The 23842-nt window shown below is 30.4% G+C and overlaps 1 protein-coding gene across 5 annotated transcripts; it reads right to left on the reverse strand.

Annotated features, from left to right (window-relative positions):
• Positions 1-679: 679 nt before the first annotated feature.
• On the reverse strand, positions 680-23146 carry LOC103568952 (5-oxoprolinase). Of its 5 annotated transcripts, none has more exons than XM_014443808.2 (20): positions 22827-23146; positions 17478-17674; positions 16971-17395; positions 15938-16100; positions 14413-14498; positions 14099-14300; positions 13768-14028; positions 9945-10070; positions 9662-9863; positions 9360-9582; positions 8744-8882; positions 8395-8672; positions 8050-8310; positions 7848-7953; positions 7612-7779; positions 6760-7004; positions 6403-6514; positions 6094-6318; positions 5654-5995; positions 680-1806 (listed from the first exon to the last, which is right to left on the reverse strand). In XM_014443808.2, exons 2-20 carry the CDS (start codon positions 17646-17648, stop codon positions 1666-1668), a joined length of 3876 nt encoding a protein of 1291 aa, XP_014299294.1. In that variant the 5' UTR covers positions 17649-17674; positions 22827-23146; the 3' UTR covers positions 680-1665. The 5 variants fall into 5 exon arrangements, with proteins under 5 accessions (XP_014299294.1, XP_008544217.1, XP_008544218.1 ...); XM_008545995.3 differs by having other exon boundaries at positions 22822-23146; XM_008545996.3 differs by lacking the exon at positions 22827-23146 and adding an exon at positions 21325-21487.
• Between the last annotated feature and the right edge of the window lie 696 nt (positions 23147-23842).

Here is a 23842-nt window from a genome sequence, read left to right on the forward strand (position 1 = left end):
TAACTTTCCATTTTGCTCGTTATCTTTTTTTCTTTCCATTTGAAAGAATAAAGAAGCTATCTCTAAAACATTTATGTACACAGTTCAAACATCGAATCAATTTTTAACTTCGTAAAAAATACTTCCAAATCATATCATTTTTCTTTTATTGGCAGATTGTCATAATTCAAATCAAATTATTTTTATTTAACTAATGGACGTTGCGATTTTTCAATACATCAAAAAAATTTTATTTTGTCTTCGTAAGAGTTTGAAAATTAGTTTATAATTTAATTAACTTTTTGAACTTTCTGCTAAGAAAAATGACAATTTTCAAAAAAAAGAAAGTTATTGGTTTCGGTCCGATTTTCGAACATCGAATTACTAACAGGTTTTGATGTTTTGAGATTCTAGGAAGCTATTCCGATTGAATTCAAGATGATGTCCGAGTGTATGTGTGTACGTACGTATGAAAATATTCTGTAACTTTTGAACGGATGAATCAGTTCTGATCTCCAAAGTGGCATTCAGTGCAGCTTATTAATTCCTACAAGCTGTAAAAAATTGAGCTTGATCGGTAAAAAAAACGACAATTTACTTCATTATTATTATTATTATTATTATTATTATTATTATTATTATTATTATTATTATTTTTTTTTTTTTTTTTTTTTTATAGTGATTATTACTTGAATTCTCGCAATGGAAGGTGCGACATTTCTATTTTCGATCTTGAACAGCTCAAAGATGTATTAACATTAGTATTTTCCAGCTCCTGAGCTCAAAAATAGCGGAAACTTCGTGGCCCGGCCCGCAGGGTCAGGCGGTTTTCAGATTTTTGTCTTTAAGATAAGTAAATTTAACATAATTAAAAACACCGTTATTCAAAATATATGAAATGAGCATGCTTCAGAGCACTGAAGCAAATAAGAAATATACTTTAATTACTGGGAAGATGGTGAAAATTATTTCAATTAGTAGCATAATTATTTCCATGATAGTAGAAATGATTCCGATGAAAATAGACCGATTGATAATTAATAATTTCCCATTAGTTCCAAAACTTTTCGTGCCTATCTGTGGTACTCTATGACAGTATACTGATCGCTGCGGTAAATTTATCAGCAAATATGAATAAACATACGAGATACTGGGCTCACCTAAGCAAGTAATTATTCCTTGTGGCTTCTAAGAACCTGCTACAAAACAGTTTTATCTACTTGGGTAAATTCAGTACTATTCACAAGATTTTTCGTACAAAAAGTATTCCTTCTGCGACATGATTGTCCGCTACTGAAAATTATTTTTAAAAAACTTTTGTTTGATAAAAAATTACTTTTCATATTTTTATTTTCGAAATTTTATGGTGTTTCATTTCACTACAAATATTTTGTTTTGCTTCTAAATTCTTTATAAATATTAAAACACGAAATAATTTTCGACAAATAAGTTTTTTTTTGTTTTTACTAAATATTGGGGGTGAGTCATCTTGCCCTGGTCTTCACTGCTGTATTATAGTACGAAATAATAAAAAGCTATAGTTTTATTTGATAAAATATATATTAATAATATGAATTATATAATTGCAGCAGTTAACATAAATTAACTCATATTAATGTATTATTATTTTATATGATTAATATTACTTTATTATGCAGTGTATAATTCACCGATTGAATAAAAAAACTAAACTGATTCTTGGGCTTTTCGATATTCATAAACACTTCCATGCTCAACAAAAGTTGTTACGTTCTTCGTTAAAGCTGATGATTCTGTTCCAGGAACGCCATATCCACCACCACCAGGAGTTTCAAGAAGAAATATGTCCTTATAAACAAAAAGAACAAATTTAAATTTAATTAGTTTGTCAGATAATTCTATAAATTATAATTTATAAAATAATTTGCCCGACAGTTTAAATTGCAGTTTTTGCATAAACTTTTCAAGCTTAGTGCTGTTAACGAAGTACCCATATGAATTTAACACATTTTTAATTTTATTCCGCACTATTTAGTTTTTTTTTTTTTACTTCAATGTTCATGCCAGGCTGTAGTTACTACAGTGACAAAGCATTCTCTTGTCTTTAAAAAGCGTATAAAGAAAAAAAAGTAGATGAGTACGTTGATAAGTGCTCCGCTCACAAATTTTTATCCTAGGCGCCGAACTACTCTTGTCACAGAACTATCTTACATATTCTCTCTTTGCAACACAGCAAATAAAACCACATCTTTTCAGTGGTATAGCTCCTATCAAGCCGATCTCTCGAGTATAATTCTCAACTGCTTTATTTCTATCTTTTCTTTATCATTATTATTACCGTTACTTTTTTTTATTTCTTTCGACTCTATAGTCTTTACCAAATCAACGTTGCATAGAAAAAAATTACGAGCGAATAAAGACTAAACTCATTTTATATTTATAAACATCTTATTATATGGATATTAGGGTGCTTTAAAAAAATCAACTATTTTCTCCACTTCCCGCTAAGAAAATTGGAAATTTTCAAAAATTCGGGAAGTTATTGGTTTCGGTCCGAAATTCTAAGAGATCTTGACGTTTTGAGGTTCTAGGAAGCTATCCTGACTAATTTCAAGATGATGTCCGAGTGTATGTATGTATGCATGTACGTATGTCAATATCTGTAACTTTTGAACGGACGGACCGATTTTGATCGTCAAGGTGGCATTTGACGCGGCTTGTCAATATCTAAAAGCTGAAAAAAATTGAGCTTGATCGATAGGGCTCGTTCAGAAATGTTCCAAAAATAAAATTTTTTTAAAAATGTTTTTTTTGGATAACTTGTAATGTGCTCGATGGATTGATTCCAAAATCAACTGGGCTCTGAAACTTCATAAGCCGCGTCAAATGCCCTCAACTATCAAAATCGGTCCATTCGTTCAGGAAAAACCGTTATCGAAAGAGTTAAAAAAAAAAATTTTTTTTAGTATTTTCGAAATTTCTCAAAAACGACTAGATTAATTAATTTCAAAATCTGATCAGCTTCAGAACTCAATACAACGCGTCGATTGCCACCTTAACCGCCTCAATCGGTTAATTCGTTCGAGAGATATCACTGGAGAAAAAATTGTGAAAAAAATTTTTTTTTTTGAAAACAAATGCGTACAACAGTATTTTCGAGCTCGAAGAGCTTGAAAATGTATTCTCAACGATTTTTCGAGTTCAAAAATCCCGAAAACAGCGGGAAGTTTTGGGGCTGGCCCGCAGGGTCAACCGATAAGCCGTTTTTTTTTCGTTAAGACACACAAATTTTGGTGTGTGCAAGAAAAGATTTTCTGAAAGCTTGAACCCTTAATATTTATTTTAAATATTTCCTTTTTCACTTACAATTTTTTTCATTTAAAAAGCATGCGAATCAAGTAACTTTTTTATTGAATTGTTATAGCGTAGTCGGATTGTAAACTATCATTTTGAAACCAGTTTTTATTGGTAGAGTATTTGTTGCTTTTTGAGAGTCTATAAAATGATTTTACTCTAACTCGATCTATTTCGATTGCATCAGCTCCGATAGTCAAGTTTTCACATTTTTCAAATATTTTTGTTAACAGTTGAAAAAATAGCACATCCTACAAAATATATGCATAGTACCAATCTTTTAGTAAATTTTATCCTCCACAAAATTATTCATTACACTTATATTGCAAAAGTGTAGTATTCATGAGATACAACCAGTTGAATATTGTAAAATAAAAAAAATTTATGTTATATTAAGCTTACAATATATAAATATATATGAGACTGTGTCAGAAAAATCTACTATCGTTACTTTCCGACAATAAAAATTGCAAATTTTCAAAACAAGAGAAGTTATTGGTTACGGCCTGATTTTCGAAAATCGAGTTTCCATTAGATGTTGACGTTCTAAGGTCCTAGGAAGCTATTCTGACTATTTCCAGATGAACGTCCATGTGTGTGTGTGTGAACTTTTTTTATCCGACGATATCTTTGGAACAAATCAACCGATTTGAACGTTCTTGGTGGCAATCGGACGGGCTCACCAAGACTTAAAATTGATTAGATTTTAGAATCAATCGGTCATGTAGTTTACAAGTTATACAAAGAAAAATTTTTTTGTAGGTGTTTTGCGTATAACTTATAAACCACTTGCTTGATTCGCCTCAAAATGTAATCAATTTTAAGTCGTAGTGAGCCCTTTCGATTTCCACCAAGAACGTTCAAATCGGTTGGTTCGTTCAAAAGATATCGTCGGACAAAAATGATTTTTTTTTTCAGTGAAGGTATGCTTTACCGGCCTAACAGATTTTTGAGCCCTAAGAGCTTAAAAATTCACAAACAATAATGTTTTCGAGCTCTATGAGCGTTGGGACTGGCCAGCAGAGTCAGGCGGTTTCCAGATTTTTTTTCTTAGGTTTATCGAAATTATTATTGGAAATGACGACAGCCTATTCCTCATAAAATATGAGCTCTTAATATTAATGTCTACAGATGCGAGCATCTTACGAGTTTACTTTCTAGCTTTGGAATTTTATAAGTCATCAATAGATTAATTCGTTGAAAAAATCAATAGATAATTTTATTAGGAATTGAACGGTCTACAAAATGGGTATCTTATCGATTTTCTTAAATATCCACTTTTTCAAAAGTGATTTGAAGCCTAAGTTGAGTTAATTGTAAATTTCAATGTTATTTGACTTTCTCGACGAAATTATCAGTTTTATCGCTAAATACCATGAGACTTTTTTTGGAGGTCATTTTATTTCTTTAAGATTGTCTCTTATAAGGTTTTCGAAATAGCCTATATATAGATACATATATAATATAGCCGCCAAGCCTGGCCTAAGCCAAGACGAAATGAATAGCGATATGTCGAGAGCTAACAAACACGAAAAAGGCGGTATACCGGAAGAAAAGAGGTCACATGGCATTAGTAAAAATAAAATCTTTACGAGGATGCATAAAACTACGGGAATCCAGGTCTTATGGAGATAATGTATATGCGACATATTTATATCCATTCACTACATAGTATATAATGGAATACATACATTTCAAATAACGTTTATAATATCTTTGGATAATTTTTTTTTGTCATAAATAGCCCGTAAAAAAATCAAATTTAAAAATGAACACCTTTTAGCTATAACCCCTTAACCGATATTATTTAAAAAAATTTCGGTTAAGACGGTATCGTAATAAGCCGCCTCAATAAAGTAGAAAAGTAACATCGATTTTGATGCTAAAATTCCATATCGGAGTACGTATACATTTATATCGATTAAATCGTACTATAAAATATTTTTATTCGTTTAAAATAGTATACACGAAATTGGCACATATTTGAACGATTTTGTTAAGTAATACAGTGAATATATATCATCGCAGTTTGAACGTGAACTTGTAAATTGAAGCCTTAGTAATCGTATAGTGGTACGGTGCAAATGTAAATTTATTAGATTAAATATAAGATTATAAAATTATTTTATTAAAACTATTAATATTGAATGCGGTCAACCAATTAAAAATTCATAAATATATTAGTATATATTTTATTTTTAAAAAACTTAGAAATTTCCCTTTTCATTGATTATAGTAATAAACCAGTCAATAAACAGCCATTTAGAGTTCGCTTCACAGGCAAAGTAATCAAGATAATCGTGCATGTGTTGAATAAAATAGTAAAATAATAAAAACTTACTCCAGGGTAAACAGGTACTGCAGTCTTTGGCCCGAGATTTATTTTTCTCCCGTCAATTCTTGTTAAAGTATTACGTCCACGTGCACCCGGTAGTCCACCTTCTAGACCAGGAGGATTATGCGATCGTCTTTCGGTTAAGATAGACAACGTCATTGGTGACCTGAATTTCATTTCACGAATAACACCATCACCACCATGATAAGCACCATCTCCACCGCTATTAGGGCGTAATGAAAATTTTTCTAATATCACAGGATAACGCAATTCCAGAATTTCAGGATCAGTGATCCGTGTATTGGTCATATGTGTATGAACTCCTCCACGGCCATGCCAAGTTGGGCCCTTAAATTGAGTAGCAAAATATTTATTTAAAATGTAGAAAAATTTATTTCTTAACGTAACTATAACTTTGAAATATAATAATATTATCTATTTCATACCGCTCCACTTCCTCCAGCGACAGTTTCGTAGTAACCCCAAGTATCCGTGCCCAAAGTTATATTATTCATACATCCTTGAGATGCAGCACAAGCGCCAAAAGCTGCTAGTACTACATCAACAACTCGTTGTGAAGTTAGAACATTCCCACCGACGACAGCAGCTTCTTCTGAAGGATCCAGAAGTGAACCTTTAGGAATGACTATCTTGACCGGTTTCAAGCAGCCCTAAAATATTTTCTTATTATTATTATTTTTCTCAGTACTATTTTTAAATCTCGTATTATTTTAATGATATAAATTAATTTATACTTGATTCAAAGGTACATCGCGACCGACGATACACCTCAGGCAATAAATTATAGCAGATAATGTAACTGCACGTGGTGCATTGCAATTACCCCAAACTTCATACCCAGTACCGCTGTAAAAATAAAAAAATAAAAAGTTCAAGTCTATCAATAATTGTCTTTCTTTCACTTTTTTTTTTTTAATAAATGAAAGAGTTTCCCAATAAGATATAATTTTTAAAAGAAAACAAGTTAAGAAATCAGGATAGGTTGAGATCTTTAGTAGTAATGCTATATTATTTATTCGAATTTGAAAACATATCATTTTATATTATTGAGTCACTACTTGTCCTGTTTTACTGTAATTATTTTGACGTACGTAAAATCACAAACCGCTTCTCCATTATCTATATTGAACTTTAGATGCAACTGAATAACACTTCCATCGTCAAGATAATCCGTGGCCATGACAGTGGTACTACCTGTTTTGCGTAGCAACTTTTCACCAACACTCGTGAACATTTCACGTACAGCCAACTCCGCATTTTGTTGGATATGACCCATGTACGCTTGGACAACTTCCAAGCCGTAAATGTCGATGAGCTCGTTTACCAGCTGCGTGCCCTGTAAACCAATCTTACAGTCAATATACTGCACTATACAATATATATATATATATATATATATATATATATATATATATATATATATATATATATATATGGGTGCTAAAGAAAATCAAATGTTGTTTTTTACTTAAAAGTAGGCAAAAAAATTGTATTTCATTAAAAAATAATCCTCTCGAAATTAAAAATTTTTAGCTGAATTTTGAGCGATCGCGCAAATCAGTTTTTAGTATATTTCTAATTCTAATAAAAATATAAACGCTCTCGATAGTTCCTTTATATATTAATAAAAAGTAATCGTTTTGTATATAACTGACGATACCAAATTTAGAAACGAGATATTGAACTCATTAAAAATATTAAAATGTTTTACCCAATCAAATTATTGGGTAGTAATAATTAAAAAAAATGGAAAAAAACTGAAAATTTATTTGCAAGCCCTCTTAAATGAACCTAAAATTTTGTACATACGATAAGATTGTTTTTTCATTGAATACAATAATTCCTTACCTATTGTTAAGACGGAATAGTTATCAGTTTTTTAAATTATTCTCATATATCTAATGCATGGAAATAATAAAATATAAAATTATATATAATTGAACCTTATGATTAGCAGCTATTTGTGCTTTAAGATCGCTAATATTATCAGCTAAATTTCGTGTTCCCGAACTACCAGGTATTTTTCCCGGTGCCATTAATTCATCAGTCAATTCTTTCTCTCGAAAATGACCTTTGTGAACGATTATGAAACTTTTAAAAGTCGCTCCTTCCTAAAATAACAATAATTGCTTGAAGAACAGTTTTTAATAATTATTCGAAAATCTAATAAATGATTCACTTGAAGTAAAGTAGTAGAGTGAGGTGGCATTGAACCCGGTGTAATACCACCAATATCCGCATGATGACCTCTACTGGCTACAAAAAATACGGGCTTCGGTAAATCCCTAGTAGAAATAAAAAACAGGCATCATGTTGTATGATATACCGAAAAGATGGGCTCAGAAAATTCATTAGCATTTATTATTACTTTAGTAACATACCCATAGAAAACAGGTGTAATTACAGTTAAATCCGGTAAATGTGAACCACCTGCGGAAGGGTGATTAGCTAGGATTACATCCCCTTTTGTAAATTCTCCTTTGAATGCTTTCATTTGGTACTGTACGGTCTCTTGCATTGCCCCTAGATGAACTGGAATGTGAGGTGCATTTGATACAAGACCACCATCTGGTCCAAATATAGCACATGAGAAGTCAAGACGTTCTTTTATGTTCGTTGAAATAGACGTTCTCTGGAGAATTCTAAATAATAAAAATAATATTTCATTTAGTAGATATTTTTTTAAATGATGTCTATTTATTTTAATATTTATTCATTCGAATTACCTTCCCATTTGTTCAGCAATACTCATAAATCGATGAGAAAAAATACTTAAATGGATGGGATCTAATTCAGTAGTAATGTCAGAACGCAAACTTTTGCCTATAGTAATACGAATATCGCCCCGAGATGTAATACAAGCTGTACAACCTGGTTCGATCAATATTGTACTTAAACTGTCCATGATAATTGCTGGCCCATCAATTCTATGACCGTGACTAAGGGCGTGCATTTGATATATATTAGTATTTTGATAGCCTCCATCAAAATACACATCTGTAACCTAATTATATTGAATTATATTGTAATTGAATATACTCTTTACATATAATTGTTTAATAAAATAATTATTACCTTCTCAGGTACTGGTAAATTTGTTACTTTTGGAAATTCAAATTCTTCAGGAATTTTTGATTGTCCTATACCACGAACTCGAATATCATTAACAAGAATTTTACGGTCAGCCATTGTAAATCCGAATTCTGTTTGATATCTTGAAGAATATTTATTCCATTTATAGTGTATTTCTATATACATATATAAAGATGACCGAAAATAAAACCGAAATTTTTAATTTGCCGCTAAGAAAATTGGAAATTTTTAAAAAGTTCGGGGACATTGGTTTAATTTGATGCGATTTTCGAAAAACAAGTTTTGAACAGGTTTCGATGTTTTTAGGCCCTAGAATGCTATCTTGACTAATTTCAAAATGATGTCCGAATGCATGTATGTACGTTTGTATGTATGTAAATATTCTAGAACTATTGAACGGATAAACCGATTTAGATTTCTAAAGTGCGAACCGGAGCAGCTTATCAATTTCTAGATGCTCTGACAAATTAAGTTCGATCGGTACAGTAAACAATATGTGTAAAGATGTGTGAATATACGTGACTTATACAATAACAAAATTTCGAAAATTTTATTTTAGTCACATTCATATATATCTATATGTTCATTTTTGAATTACCTTTCTAAGAAAGTTTGAGCAAAATTTCCATGCTTTGTGTGTACTTCTTGTTCATCTTTATTTAATTTTGGGGTACACATAAGTGAACCATCAGTACCTTCGTACCGTAAATGTAAGTAATATTCAATAATTATTTGATCATCATTGAATTCTTGTTTATACAATTTATCGCGAACTTTTTTTTCCAAATTATCGAAACGTTTGTCTAGTCTTTTGAATGAATCTATGAATACCAATTTTATTATAAAATCATTTTTTCACCGTTAATTATCGATTAATAATAATTAATAGCTATGTAGGACCTTCATGATAAATTTCAGCACAAGACTCTTGAGCTTCTTCGACAACATCAGCCAGTGCCATCCCATAAGCTGATAAAATGCCAGCATATTTATGAACAAAGACTGTTTCCATACCTAAAGACCGTGCGATTGCACAAGCATGTTGTCCACCAGCTCCACCGAAGCAAGCCAAAACATGCATTGCAGTATCATAACCTTTAGACTAATTGATAGTTATTTAAACGATTGATAGTATTTTTTATTTTTAGTGATAGAATATATTTTTTAACTATTTTCGATTTACTTGTGTAAGAGCTCGAATCGGACGACACATTGTTTCATTAGCAACTTTAATTAGTCCCATTGCAACTTCTTCAATAGACATATGAGTTGATGTTTCACCATTAACTGTCGTTAAGTAATTATTGACCTGCATGTTTATATTTTATTAAATATAATAATTTGAGAAGTTTTTCTGAAGGATTCAAATTACTGTAATTCATGGTAGTGTCACAACCAGCGTAGAAAAATTTCGTTCCCAAAATGTTCCAAGAAAGTTCATAACAGTGAATTTCCAAATTCGAGACAGTTCTGAACTTGGAGTTGATCATGTTTGATACTCCAACAAAATTTAAGAGTGGAAAATTGTTAATCACCATATCTCGTTCTCCCTTGCGAATTCGAATGATGGTAAATGACGGTATTTACCGTAAATTACCACAAAATAACGTACTTTTCTGTGAATTTTCTACGGCATTTTTTTACGGCAAATTAAGGTGAAAAACGGTAATTTATGGCAAATTACCGCAACGTGCAGCATTCTGCGTATCACAATGTAATACTTTACTTTACGGTAAAATACCGTAATTTTGCAGTAAAACTATGCGGTGACACGCGTTAATATCCGTGGACAAAATATCCGCGACAAAATATCTCTGAGTAAAATATTCTCAAGATTAAATATTTTTGTAACAGAATCATTTGAAAAAATTAAAAATAAAAAAAAATTATTCCAATTGAAAAAAATTTTCTTTCGTTTAAAAAATTTATATTATCAAGTAAATATTTAAATCTAAATTCAATATTCAGTCCATAAGTAACTTAAAAATTATTCATGTCAAACTTGTGATTTCCAAAATTTGAATTTTGACGCCGTTGATTAATTTAATAATATTTTAGATGTCCACGCACACAAAACTCATGAAAAAAAAGCACCGTACTATTGAAGGCTATAGGCTTATATATTTAATGTCCACGCACACTAAACCCCTGAAAAAAAGGCACCGTACTATTTTAAGCGTATACCCAGACAGGAAAGTACGACGAGCCCAGGCTTGGGCCAGGCTTGGTTAAACTATGTTGAACTCTGGGACGAGTTTGTAAGCCAGCCTTGTTCCAGCCTTGGTAGAAGTCTGGAATGATAACATCGTGCCAATCCTGGTTGCCAGCCCTGACCCATGCTTGCTTGCCAGACCTGGCCCATGCTTGGTTGCCAGACCTGACCTATGCATCGAAAAAATAAATAAATTTAATTAAAAAAAAATTTTGATTGTTATTAAAGTACTAGAGTTTGTGATTATTAACGTTTAAACTATTTAAGTGAGGTAAATGACGTGAAAAAAACTCGGTGAAAGTTCTGCTGAGCTCTGGGCGCGAATTGTCGTCCTTCTGATTGCTGGGTCTGAACGCTGGCTACTGGACGAACCTACTAATGTTGAATTGAAACTTTTATATGTTCTACTTATTCATTTTACTACAGCCCCTCGGTTTTATAAAATATAAAGAGCAATTGAATTAATATTTTCGATTAAGAAACAAATAAATAATAATTTCGTATTATGTATGTAATAATTACATAATTATTAAAAATAAAATTTATTAAATTTAATTGATTATTTATCAAAAACCCAGCTTAATTCTCTTACTCTACCACTGTTATTTAAAACAACATTTATTATAGAAATTCATGAGTTATTTCCCAATGAAATTAATTTTTATAAGTAAAATTATAAAATTACGGTTGTAGATTGCAAATAATAACGAACTAAAAAATGTATTAATTATTAATTGTAAATAATTTTAATCAGAATGTTAAAATATTTATTCATTAAAACTTATTTTAATTCAAAAATAAATAATTATTAATTTAAAAAACCATAATAATAAGATGATTGGATAATTAATAAAAAACCTTGATTAGCCAATTCTGGCCCCAGGATGGAAAACTATAGGTATACCCGAACTTGGATAATCCTACCTTGGCCTAAGTCTGGGTTGCCATTAAATGATCGAGGCAAAGGAACCTAGTCTTGGCTTAAACTCGAGTAATCATTGGGTCGGCCAAGGCTAGGTTACCCAGTCCTGGCCCAAGTGTGGGATTCCATTGAATGGCCAAAATAGGAGAAGCCGGTCTTGGCCCAAGCCCGGGTAATTATTGTAACGGCCAAGGCTAGGTTACCCAGTCCTGGTCCAAGCCTGGGTCACCACTGAATGGCCAAAATAGGAGAACCCAGTCCTGGCCAAGATTTGGGTAATGATTGGAATGGCCAGGATTGAGTAACCTTTCTTGACCTAAGCATGGGCCGATATAGATGTGCCAAAGCTAGGTTCCCCAGTGCTGAATCAAGGACGACCCCTTTGTTCAACTCTGTCAGCTCTTGCATGGGTAGGCTTATAGATTTTATATTTCCACTAACACAAAACCTGAGAAAAAAGGGATACTGTATTTTTTTGTTGATATTCAATCTTGAGGATATTTAATCCAGAAATATTTTGTCGTGGGATATTTTGTCTTAGGGAAATTATGTCGCGAGGATATTTTGTCGTCGAATATTTTGTCGCGGGTATATTTTATCGTCGGTTATTTTGTCGCGGATATTAACGCAGGTAACCAACTATACATTTATGGTGATATACCATAATTCACCGTAGAATACCGCAATTTGCAGTGAAATACCGTATTTTATTATAATTCTTCCGAAAACCGGAAATTACGGTAATTACCGTAATTTACTATGAATACCGTAATTAACAGTTATTCGAATCCACCAGGGCTTGAAAATTTCTAATCAAGAGTCGCAAAACTTTCATGATTGGTTTTAAAGTTTTTTATTTATAATGTTCTTTAAACACTCTAAAACCAAGTGTGCAGTCAAAATCAACACACTCCCAAATAACATTGAAACGCCATAAGCAATCTATAGATATTTAATACACTGTGAAACGTCGTTTAAATGACTACAGAAAACTATAGTTTTGCTTATGGCATTAAATATAGAGCACATTTAATATGTATTAAAATAATATACTTGTAACACACTTGGTTTTAGAGTGTAACCAGCAATATTTTCAAGTCGAATTATTTTTGCTTGAAAAATTCGGAAAAACATGTCTTAAAAGTATTTAGTTGAAATTTTTTTTTATTGTTGAATGCTTTCATAGTTCTAAAAGTTCATCCACTCAAAGTTATAAACTATCTCAAAAATTGAGAACTTTACAGTTATGAGCTTGTTTGGAACACTTTGAGAACGAAATTTTCTCACACGGGAATGTTACACAAAATAATACGGCAATTTTTACCATATATTTATACCCAAACTGCCGTGAATAAAAAAGTTGAAAATCGGGATTTAATTTTTAGTTCGAAATTACTTTAAACTTAGACTACAAATTTTTAATATTAGAATGATTTTATATTTGATAAATGTAATTTTTTAGGCGAAATAATAAATAAATGACTGAAATATTCATTTTTACTCCTCACGAAACTTACCTTTGATGTAAACTTTACACTGAGGATATTAAATAAGTTAGTCAACGTTTTCTTAGAAAACTATTTACAATGTACGGCACAACCACGATAATATAAAGTAAATTTACCATACAATTTTACGACAAATATAGGGAGCGAATTCTTTTAGTAACACAGTTAGTTAGAGTAAAAGGACAGTATGCAAAAAGAATTTAATAAGCGAGAAAAAAATACTCTTTCTATGATACCAAATTTTTGCGCCGATTTGGTGTAGCGTATCCAATTCACCATAATTTACCGGAAATACAGAATTTTATGGTATTTTGAATCCACCATGGTAACTGAAGTTATTAAATCGTAAATAAAATTAGTATACTTGGCCGGTCAATTGTTCAAAAGCAATTATTGTAGCATTCTTATCAAGTGGTTCATTTTCATTTGGACCGAATATCTTAGGAAAGTATTCTGGCAAAAGACGGCCTAGTACAAGATTTGCATCTGTTACTGCCAAAGGACCTCCTTTTTTGTAACAAGCTGGTCCTGGATGTGCCCCTGCACTATCTGGGCCAACTTCAAAAAGCCCTGATCTAAAGAAAAGCATCGAACCACCTCCAGCGGCAACTGTATTTATGTCCAACTAAATAAATTATACTTTATGTTACAAATATATGACATATGTCGTAAAGAACAACAAAAAAGTAATAAACCTGCGCCGCTTGAATAGTAACCCCAGCAGTTGTGCTCTCGTAAACATGCTCATAAGATCCCGCGTAACGACTGACATCAGTTGATGTTCCACCCATATCAAAACCAATTATGGGTAATGACGTTTCTTTATTGTAAGTAGTCATTGCATATCCAACAACACCACCCGCGGGACCAGATAAGATTGCCCGTGAACCGTTGAATCTAAAAAAACATATTTTTATAAAGAGTATATTATATTTAGATCATCCTCAAATATTCCATTATAATAAGATATTTGCATGCTAAAATATATTTATGTATTTTTCTCACTTACAAATTCATAGGCGTAAGTCCACCGTCACTTTGCATAAAAAGTACATTCACACCCGCCAAATTATTTTTAAAGCCCGATGAAAAGCTCTAAAAAACATTATTTTAATATATTTTCTTTATTGTATGTGATAATGTTGTATATTTTTTTTCATTCGTTCATTCCTTTATTCCTCGTCAAACAATAAATATATCGATGATTGAAAAACAAAAAAAAATCTGGACAACGGTTGGCACTGAGATCCAGCCCCAAAACTTCCCGCTGTTTTCATGCTCAAGGAGCTCGAGCATACTCTTGAATAAGATTGTTTATTTATTAGCTTTTCAAACTCAAACGAGTTACGTTGCATGTTAAAGTTTGAGAATTTAAGAATGGTGAATAATTAAAGAATAAGCTTTTTTAAATTTTTATTCATGATTATATCCAATAAAATAAATGCATTTAGGCAGAAATCAATGTAAGTGATTAAATTAAGGATTAAAATGAGTTTTGACTCAGATTAGAGCTTCAATATATAAAATATCCAAGAAAAATATTAAAAACGATATTTTTTTAATTTTTTTGTTGATAATATTATTTAAGCTAAAGATCATTAAATTATATAGTGATCGAAAGAGACCATGAAGACAAAGAGTTGATATGATTTTGATTACATTTTAGTACGTTGCATTCTGATTTATCCACAAAAAATAACATAAAATGTTATTTTTTTTAATTTTCGATGCCGATATTTCTTGCACTAACCGTTCGATTTTGACGTTAAATCTGGCAACTGACGCGTTTTATTAAGTTCTAGGACTGACTAAATTTAAGAATTGATTAGATAAGTCACTTCAAAGATAATTGAAAAAAACCGTTTTTCACCATTTCTTTCTCCAACGATATCTCTCGAACAAACTAACCGATTGAGATCGTTCTTACGACAATGAGCGCATTTCATTGAGTTCTAGAGCTGCTTAAAATTTGAAATCGATTGATCAATCTATTTGAGAAGTTTCAAAAAATCTAAAAAAACAATTTTTTTTGTAATCCTCAATTATTCCAGTCTATTCGATCGGATGATCTAAAATTCGTAAGAAAATTGATTGCTTACAAGCTTTCGATTGCCGTAAAAACTATCCAAATCGGTGGATTAGTCAAAAAGTTATGGAGCGTTCACATAAATATACATACATACATACATACATACAGACACTCAGATATCATTCTGAAAATAGTCAGAATAGCTTCCTAGGACCTCAAAACGTCGACACGTGACGAAAGCTTGGTTTTCAAAAATCATGGTGAAACCATAACTTCCCGAATTTTTCGAAAATCTTTGATTTGCTTAGCGAGAAGTTAAAAAAATGAGAATTTCTTTTTTAAAATCAATTTTTTTTGTTCTTCAATAGATGGATTATAAAATTTAATCGCAATTTTATTGTTGTTATTTAGAGGGAATCAATAAATCTATAAGGAATAAACTTTTACGACTAATCATAAAAAAATTTTTCATTAGTTTTCATTAACTTTATATACTATTGTATACCTGCAAATAAGTTTTAATATGGGGAGTTAAATAAGCATCTGCTGATACCGTAAATCCTCTTGGTACAATTCTAGTCATTGGCATTACTTTGTGAGATAGAGAAACTTGGGAAAAATCCATTTCTCGTGCAATTTTACCTATTCGGCATTCGTGTTCAGCAAAACTAAAAACAAATTCAATGCAAGCTCAGGAATTAAATGAAAGCTTCAAGAGAGACCAGGGTAAAATAAATCAACATTTTTGAGACAAAAAATGAATTTTCTTTTTTTTTTTTTAATGCTTTATTGCGGTTTGAAAAAATATAGTGTAAGTTGATTAGTCCGACCAGCACAAAAAATTTTATATTTCCAATAAAAACAAAAATTTTTCCAATTGCCTTGCAACAAAATTTTTTTCTTATTGAATATTGTAAAAACCTGATTCTGAGGTAAATTGAGCAACAATAGAAACTTTGTTGATTCATAAATTTAATTATCGAAATGAGCATTAATTGTCATAGAGCAAGAATAAAATACTCAAGCAAATGACTATTTTTTAAATAGTGGCCCCTTATACCTCATGATATTCATATATTATTGACAGAATATACTTCATTGAGTTGAATGAGATCGATTTTCACGGTAAAAGAATATTCTTTCGTCTCTTGGAATCGAACCCACGTACTTCGTATCAACAAAGGTGCACGTTTATATGTGGTAAACAGCGCTATTTTGGTAGACCTTAAAGCAACTACGCTATCCATCTTACAGCTTGAAATAAATAGCATTCATATTTTTTTGAAAGAATATACTTTGCTGAATTGATCTGGAGAATTAATTTTTTTTAATTTTTAATGAAATATTTTAGATAAGAACCAAAAAATATTGTTTGATAAAAAGAGTAAACCAACTTGCCTTATCTTTTTCTAAAAAACGTAATGAAATATTTTTAAACAAAAACAAATTTTTTTTCTAAAAAATAGCATCTTTTTTTAGCCTGGTCTCTCCTAATTTAATTCAATACATATTTGAAAGAAACAAAAGAAAAAACTTACGAATAACTATGGGCTAAAACAACTGCTAGGCTTGCAATACCATCTTCTTTCAGAGATTTTAAATCTTTTATTAAAGTTGTTTCATCGAGTTCTTGTGTGACGTAAAAGAACTCATCGGTTGATCCTTTAACTTTTCTCCACTTTGAATTATCGAGTGAACATTTACCCGGTAAAGCAGGAACTACTCGACATTTAACTTCAACAACTTTAGAGTAAAGAACACTGGGTGTAATTACTTGTAAGTCAAAAATGTTCGGACGAGCTTGATTTCCAATATAAAGTAAATCTTTAAATCCTTCATTTATTATTAACGCCATTTTTGCACCTTTTCTCTCTAACAATGCATTTGTCGCAACAGTTGTTCCCATACGAATCCAAGCTATTTTAGAAGTATCAACTTCTTGTGGCATAGAACATCCAGTTTCCTAATTTTAGTAATATACAGTATATACTATTAATTGATTGCATATCTTGATCTATAATCAACTAATTTTAGTGTCAACATACTTGTTCTAAAATTCGTCTTATTCCTTCTCTCGGAGCATCATCATAATTAGCAGGATCAACTGACAATAATTTCATAACTCGGACTTTACCTCCAGGACATCGTGCATAAATATCAGTGAATGTACCACCACGATCAATAGCAAACCCGAATTTATCATCCATACTTGTCATTGTAAAAATATTTACAATTGGATTAACTACAACAATTTAATAAATTTCGAATAAGAAAAAGAAGTTGAACATTCTAAAGTGCACACCTCAATCACTGATCGTTATCATTATTTTGTTTCCCAATAATTACGTTTATTTAGATTTTATTGTATAATTGCAATCTATTTTATGTAATCCCTGCCTCAGAAGTTCAATTTTAGAGCGTTGGGTGGCGGTGGAGAAACGACGAATTCCTGATGCCTACACTTTATCACTTTATTAACTTCTGAATTGCATAAGATATTGTACGATATTTGTCTGATAAGTGACAAATCTATCATGGGCCATTTCCAGAATCTGTTACTTATCCGACTTATATCGTAAATGGAGATTATATTAGTATTCTTGTCAATTCTTTAAATGATTAATTATTTAGTCTGTTATTTTTCTTTCTATTTAAAATTTTTTTTAAATACTCCGTCTGTTTTCATGTATGTTGCTTTTTTGTTTTATTTAATGCTACTGTCACACTAATGCTGTTGCCAGTAAAGAAATTACTGTATTTTCCTTTATATACGGCAGCTTACGGTATTTTACAGTAATTTACCTTGATTCGCGGTATTTTACATTAATATATCGTATTTTATAGTATATTTTGGTACATCGCCGTAATTTAGACCCACCGAGTATATGAGTAATTTTTATCTACGGATGAGAATAAATCTTGCATATTATACATTGTAAAAAGTTGAGGGTCAAATGCTATTCTGTAATAAGGGAGATAAAATAAAAGTGATATAAGAAATTGTTTATATCGTTTTATTTACAATGTAAAGTGTTATAAATTGTTACCAGTAAAAACAGGTATGCATGATTATAATTTGAGAAATATAATAATCGAAAGTCGTTAATAGGTATGAAGTAATTAAGTTACCTGTTAATTTTTAATTCAGCAAGTTTCAAACGAGTAATATTATATTTTATCAACTTAAACTAATTATTATCTACCTATACCATCATTAGCAACAGTAAATTTGTATCTTACAATAAATGAATCTTGTAACAGTGCGTTCGACTTGAAAATTGAGCGCCAAAGTCTAATTGACCTACGGCCATCTATTTGAATAATTTTACATTAATTAACACTCTTTAGTCACCCGGGGCCAGGTCAGAGGTCCCCTAGATCGTATTCTACTGAGACAATAAATTCTATTGGGGAAATTTTCATATTGTAAATTGGTATTTGGTTAAATAAATATAATATTTTCTCTTTCATAATGCAAAACCAAATCTTTCACCAAATAAACCACCAGGCATTCCTTTTTCCTTAATAGTTAATAAGCGCAAATTTCAGAGACCGAGGTGAACCCCCCAGCTCATAACATTAAATTAATTAAATTAATATTAAGTAACCGAGGCCTGGACAAGAGCTAGCCAACAACAGGCTACATCTGTTATAATCAATAAAAATATTTTTTATAATATAAGCTTAAAACTGTTTATTAGTGTGATAACATCCCTGTCCGTATACCAGTTTTTTTCAAGGCTTGCACAAGCTTGCTCTCATGTTCGATAGTTGCTAGCATCACCATTCACCTATGGTTCTTACTCCAGACATTTAGGGCAGATTTGAATTGCGAATCTTATGCAAGCCTTACACAAGAGTTTTAGTAAAGTTATTATTCAATCCCAGGGGAAAATCGGCGCCAGAAGCATGTTGAATCTACCTTGAGCAAATCTTGAGCAAGCTTTAACTCTATTCGCTATGAGTGTGACTGCAGCGCCAGACAAAATATGAACTACGGGAGGCTGTCAGAGTATGTTTTTATACGTATGTCAATAGCAAGAAACATAAAAATAAATAAATATTATAAATAATAGTAAAAAAAAAAGTTGTAAAAAATATGTGACAGTTTTATAGTAATTGCAGTTTTGTTTTTTAGCTAAACGGACCATCAATAAGTAAGTATAATGATAAAAAATAAAAAAGATTGCAGTAACCATTTAGGTTAAGTTGTTTGAAATTCATATCAAATTCAAAATATGATACTAAGGAAAAAATCAAAATGAAAAATAAATAATTAAATAATAACAAAATAAATACTTTCACGTGTGCTTGCTTACAATTTCAGTAATCATAGCCTCCCGTAACTCCGAAAGTAACCACTGCAAACGCTTCAGTCAATTTGATTTCCCCTACCATGGCTTCACTCAGAGCGAATACTCTATACTCTCGAAACTAGCTCACGAGCCATCAGTAAAGTTATTTCCTGCAAAACCCAAAATATTTTTCAAAAGCTGCTAAAAATGTTTATTTCTCGTCTTCTGGCTACTAAATATGTTTTTTTGGGAATGAATGTTTCCGATATAGTTTAGTTTTTTTATTGCAAGTTTTGAAAGGTTGTATCTACGATTACGCCAGTCTTATTGACGTTTTCATACGTAATAGTATGTTCAATCTACGATTTAAATTTCAACTCGGGCTAATACAAATTTGTAAAACTTGTAGACATGATCAGGCCTGATCATACTTGTCCATGCCTGTTCATGTCTGAAGCGTTAAATACACTCAGGCCTGATCATGCCTGTTCATGTCTGGTCATGTCTGAAGCGTTAAATACGCTCAGGCCTGATCATACCTATTCATGCCTGGTCATGTCTGGTCATGCCTGTTCATGTCTGAAGCGTTAAATATACTCAGGCCTGATCATACCTGTTCATGCCTGTTCATGTATGTTTATGTCTGCTCATAGATATAAAATTTTGTTGACCAAGAATCTATCACATATAAGATTTTTATTACTTAAAGTTCATACGAAACTTACTTATCAACTAAATCTCTTAGGTCAGTGGGTAGCGTGTTGAACTTTCGAGCGCAAGGTCCACGGTTCAAATCCTGCACACGCACGAATTTTTTATTTTTTTTTTTTTTATTTTTATAGGAATAATTATATATAATATAATATAGTTATACATAATTATATATAATTATATAGGACCATTTTTTATATGTAATTTTTTTTCCCGGATGGACATGAACATACATGAGCATACCTGATCAGGCCTGGTCAGACATGTCCATTTTTCATGTCTGATCAGGCCTGAAGACTCATGCCTGTTAATGTCTGATCAGGTCTGATCATTTTTTCCCGGGATAAGATTGAACATATAAATTGTCTTTCTTTTACCGCTGTAATTATGATGTTTTTTTTCTAATTTAATTCTGTTATTATTTTAATACAAATAATTTATTAATATATTAATTTCTACGCCCAGAGAATTTTTGAGTAAAAATTACCCATTAAGTTTGTTACTGTAAAGACATCTAGCCAGTAATTAATTTTTTACTATGTTGTTAGTAGACATCGCACTAAACTTACATGTTAATGGGTAGAATATTTGATAATGAGCATGGGAAAAATTGAGATATATACCACATATCCCCACAGCATCAACTTTTTGGGTAGTTTTTACTAAAGTGTAATTATTACAATATATAATTTCATATTGTCCGGATGACAGTTTTAAAGTCCACGTGCTATAACGATTTCTACGCCAATGAACAACCTCGTATGTGGTAAATTTCCACAGTAAATTAAAATAATAGTTTGATTTATAATTGCGTAGTTTTTATAACAAGTATTAATTACATGATATTTAATAATTAATATCCTAATTTAAAATGGTAATTACTTACAGATTCTATTTTTCGAAAAACGGTTATAATCCGTTAAAAATAAAAAATGGAAACTAATTTAATATTATAGTAATAAACAACTTAAATCCATGTAGTTCTAGTCGTTAAAAAGTTTGTTAAAAAAAAAAAAAAAACACAAAATTTTTGAAAATAAATAATGAACTTTTAAACTCTTAAACGTACGAGCCAGCACATAAACTGAGACTGAATATACCGCTGATAAAGACATATTAATATCATTTAGAGATCAGTGGTTCTTTAATAATATTGATCATAATTAAAAAATAATGTATCTGTATTTATTTTATCAAATAATTGTATGTTATCATATAGTAAATAAATGTGACGCAATTTCTTTTTTTTTATTTCCTGAGGAGTGTTAATATTTTTCTGTAGTTTCTATTTAATGTTTTATCAACAACAAATATGAATATCACTGCTGTTCGTTGCGTTTGCGCAATCACACGATTATAAATACTTTATACTATTTTTTTGTGAAACAACGAAATCGTGATCGCGTGAAAAAAACATAGTTACTTTTGTCAATGAAAACACTTTATCCCGAATTACCGTAAATTACGATAATACTATTGTAATAAATGTAATTGATATCAATCAGTTTTATAATTAAAAAAAATAATTTTCTAATTTTTCATGGAATCCCGCGTAGTATCATTGATAATTATTTGAATTAAAATGATTTATGAAATTTATTCAATGAAATAATGAAAGTAAAAAATAAATAAATTATTCGTTAAATATATACAAGTGTATATGTATATATTTTTTATTATGTACTTTTAAATAGTTAACATAATTGCTTACAATAATTATTCAGTTGCCTAGTAAATAATGTTGAGTATTTAATTTTTTCATTCGAAACATGAATGTGTATATGTATTTTTAGAATACAATTGTTGTAATACTATTTTTAATATTAAACTAAAAATTTTATAACAACGAAAATTCAACCAATAATTTAGAACAAAAAATTTAATAAATGAATTTATAATTTACATGATAAGGAATCTAAATAATATATATTTCTTTCACTTATCAAGTGAAAAACTGTCTTTATTTGTAGGTCCTAACTCATCGGGATTATAACTAATTCTAATAGCGTTTATTACTCTATTTAAAAAATTTAAACAAAATAATATTGCGTTAGAGATGTTGTAAGTTATCCGAGAACAATAAGGTTGTCGACGAAAATTTAACCTAAATTAAAACAGATAAAAAAGTATATTAAATTATAAACAGACAAAAAAAAATTCAATTAAATTTTAAGTTTTAAAAAATTTGTATGTCTCTAGAATAAAAAGACACAGTGATCAGAAATAACGTTCTTCTCAATACGCCATCCGGGGAAAAAAAAATCCGGTCAAGGTATATCTGAATTTTATTTTTCAAGTTTACGGTTGGCGGATATAGGTTAAAAGCATATTTACTAAATTTAGATACACAAATACATAGAAGATCGGGTACTGAGTCTCTTACCTTACTTTGTTAAAGTAGTTGTTTCGAGGTAGTCACGTTGAACGCCGCTCATTGGAAACTTTTGTAAAAGTACAGTCACATTACTCTCACATACATCCAAATGGTGTCAATACGTTTATATACACATACATCCATAACATTCGAGATGTGATCGTGGCAACACTGTTCACTGTTACTGCGCATACACACGTTTTATATGCATGTTATTTAATCTATGAATTTCATTATTTTTCTATTTTATTTATAATAAACGCTAAGAAGTTATCAAACGAAACGTTTGAACAATGTATTTATTTTTAGGATAAATATAAAATAAATGTTAAATTATCTTTATTTTTTTTTTAAACAAATTTATAAAATGTATTCCTTTCATAAATTTACTAAAATTTAACTTTATTAATTAATTTTTTTTATTAATAATACAATAATTTGAATTATTAATGGTCGTTAATTATATTTATTGGTTATATTTTTATATTATGTGCCTATTTGCATTTTCGCGCACTTATCTGGCCACATATAATATAATCGCTGTTACCACATCACACTTAACTACTGTTTTAGTACATCTTTAAAATTTTTAAAAAGTTTCAAGCCTTGATGAATTATAATTCAGAAGCGACGTGGTCAATAATTATCATTTTTTTTTATGTGGTTTGTAATTTAAGTTTTAATAACTATTAAATAAATAATAAATATTAAATTTTTAGAAAGATCCTACATTGCGTTTTGATTTTATTAAAAAAAATCGCCTGTAAATCTCTATTCTGCATAAGAGCCTATGTTAAAATTTCAATATTTTGAAATCGTTTTTCATAAAATTGGGGTGGTCAATGTTACTCAGATTAGTGTCATATGATTTGTAGTCAATCAAAGAACGATTACGTGAAGTTCTATAAAAACCTACATTAAATTACTCCACGCAACAACTACCTTAAAATAAAATTTTGATCTTTAAAGAAACTGATGTTTTTTTTTTTTATTTATTCAAATTATATATCTTACTGCTACTTTCTCTTCC

Source organism: Microplitis demolitor, chromosome 3 (assembly GCF_026212275.2).
Source record: "Microplitis demolitor isolate Queensland-Clemson2020A chromosome 3, iyMicDemo2.1a, whole genome shotgun sequence".
NCBI classification, from domain to species: Eukaryota; Metazoa; Arthropoda; class Insecta; order Hymenoptera; family Braconidae; genus Microplitis; species Microplitis demolitor.

Coding starts and splice junctions, on each gene's coding strand:
- LOC103568952 (XM_014443808.2), bottom strand. CDS start 17,648: ATGACAAGTATGGATGATAAATTCGGGTTTGCTATTGATCGTGGTGGT. Junction 8,883..9,359: donor GCTCAAACTTTCTTAGAAAG/GTAATTCAAAAA, acceptor ATATTCTTCAAG/ATATCAAACAGAATTCGGAT. Junction 6,319..6,402: donor GCGATGTACCTTTGAATCAA/GTATAAATTAAT, acceptor AAAATATTTTAG/GGCTGCTTGAAACCGGTCAA.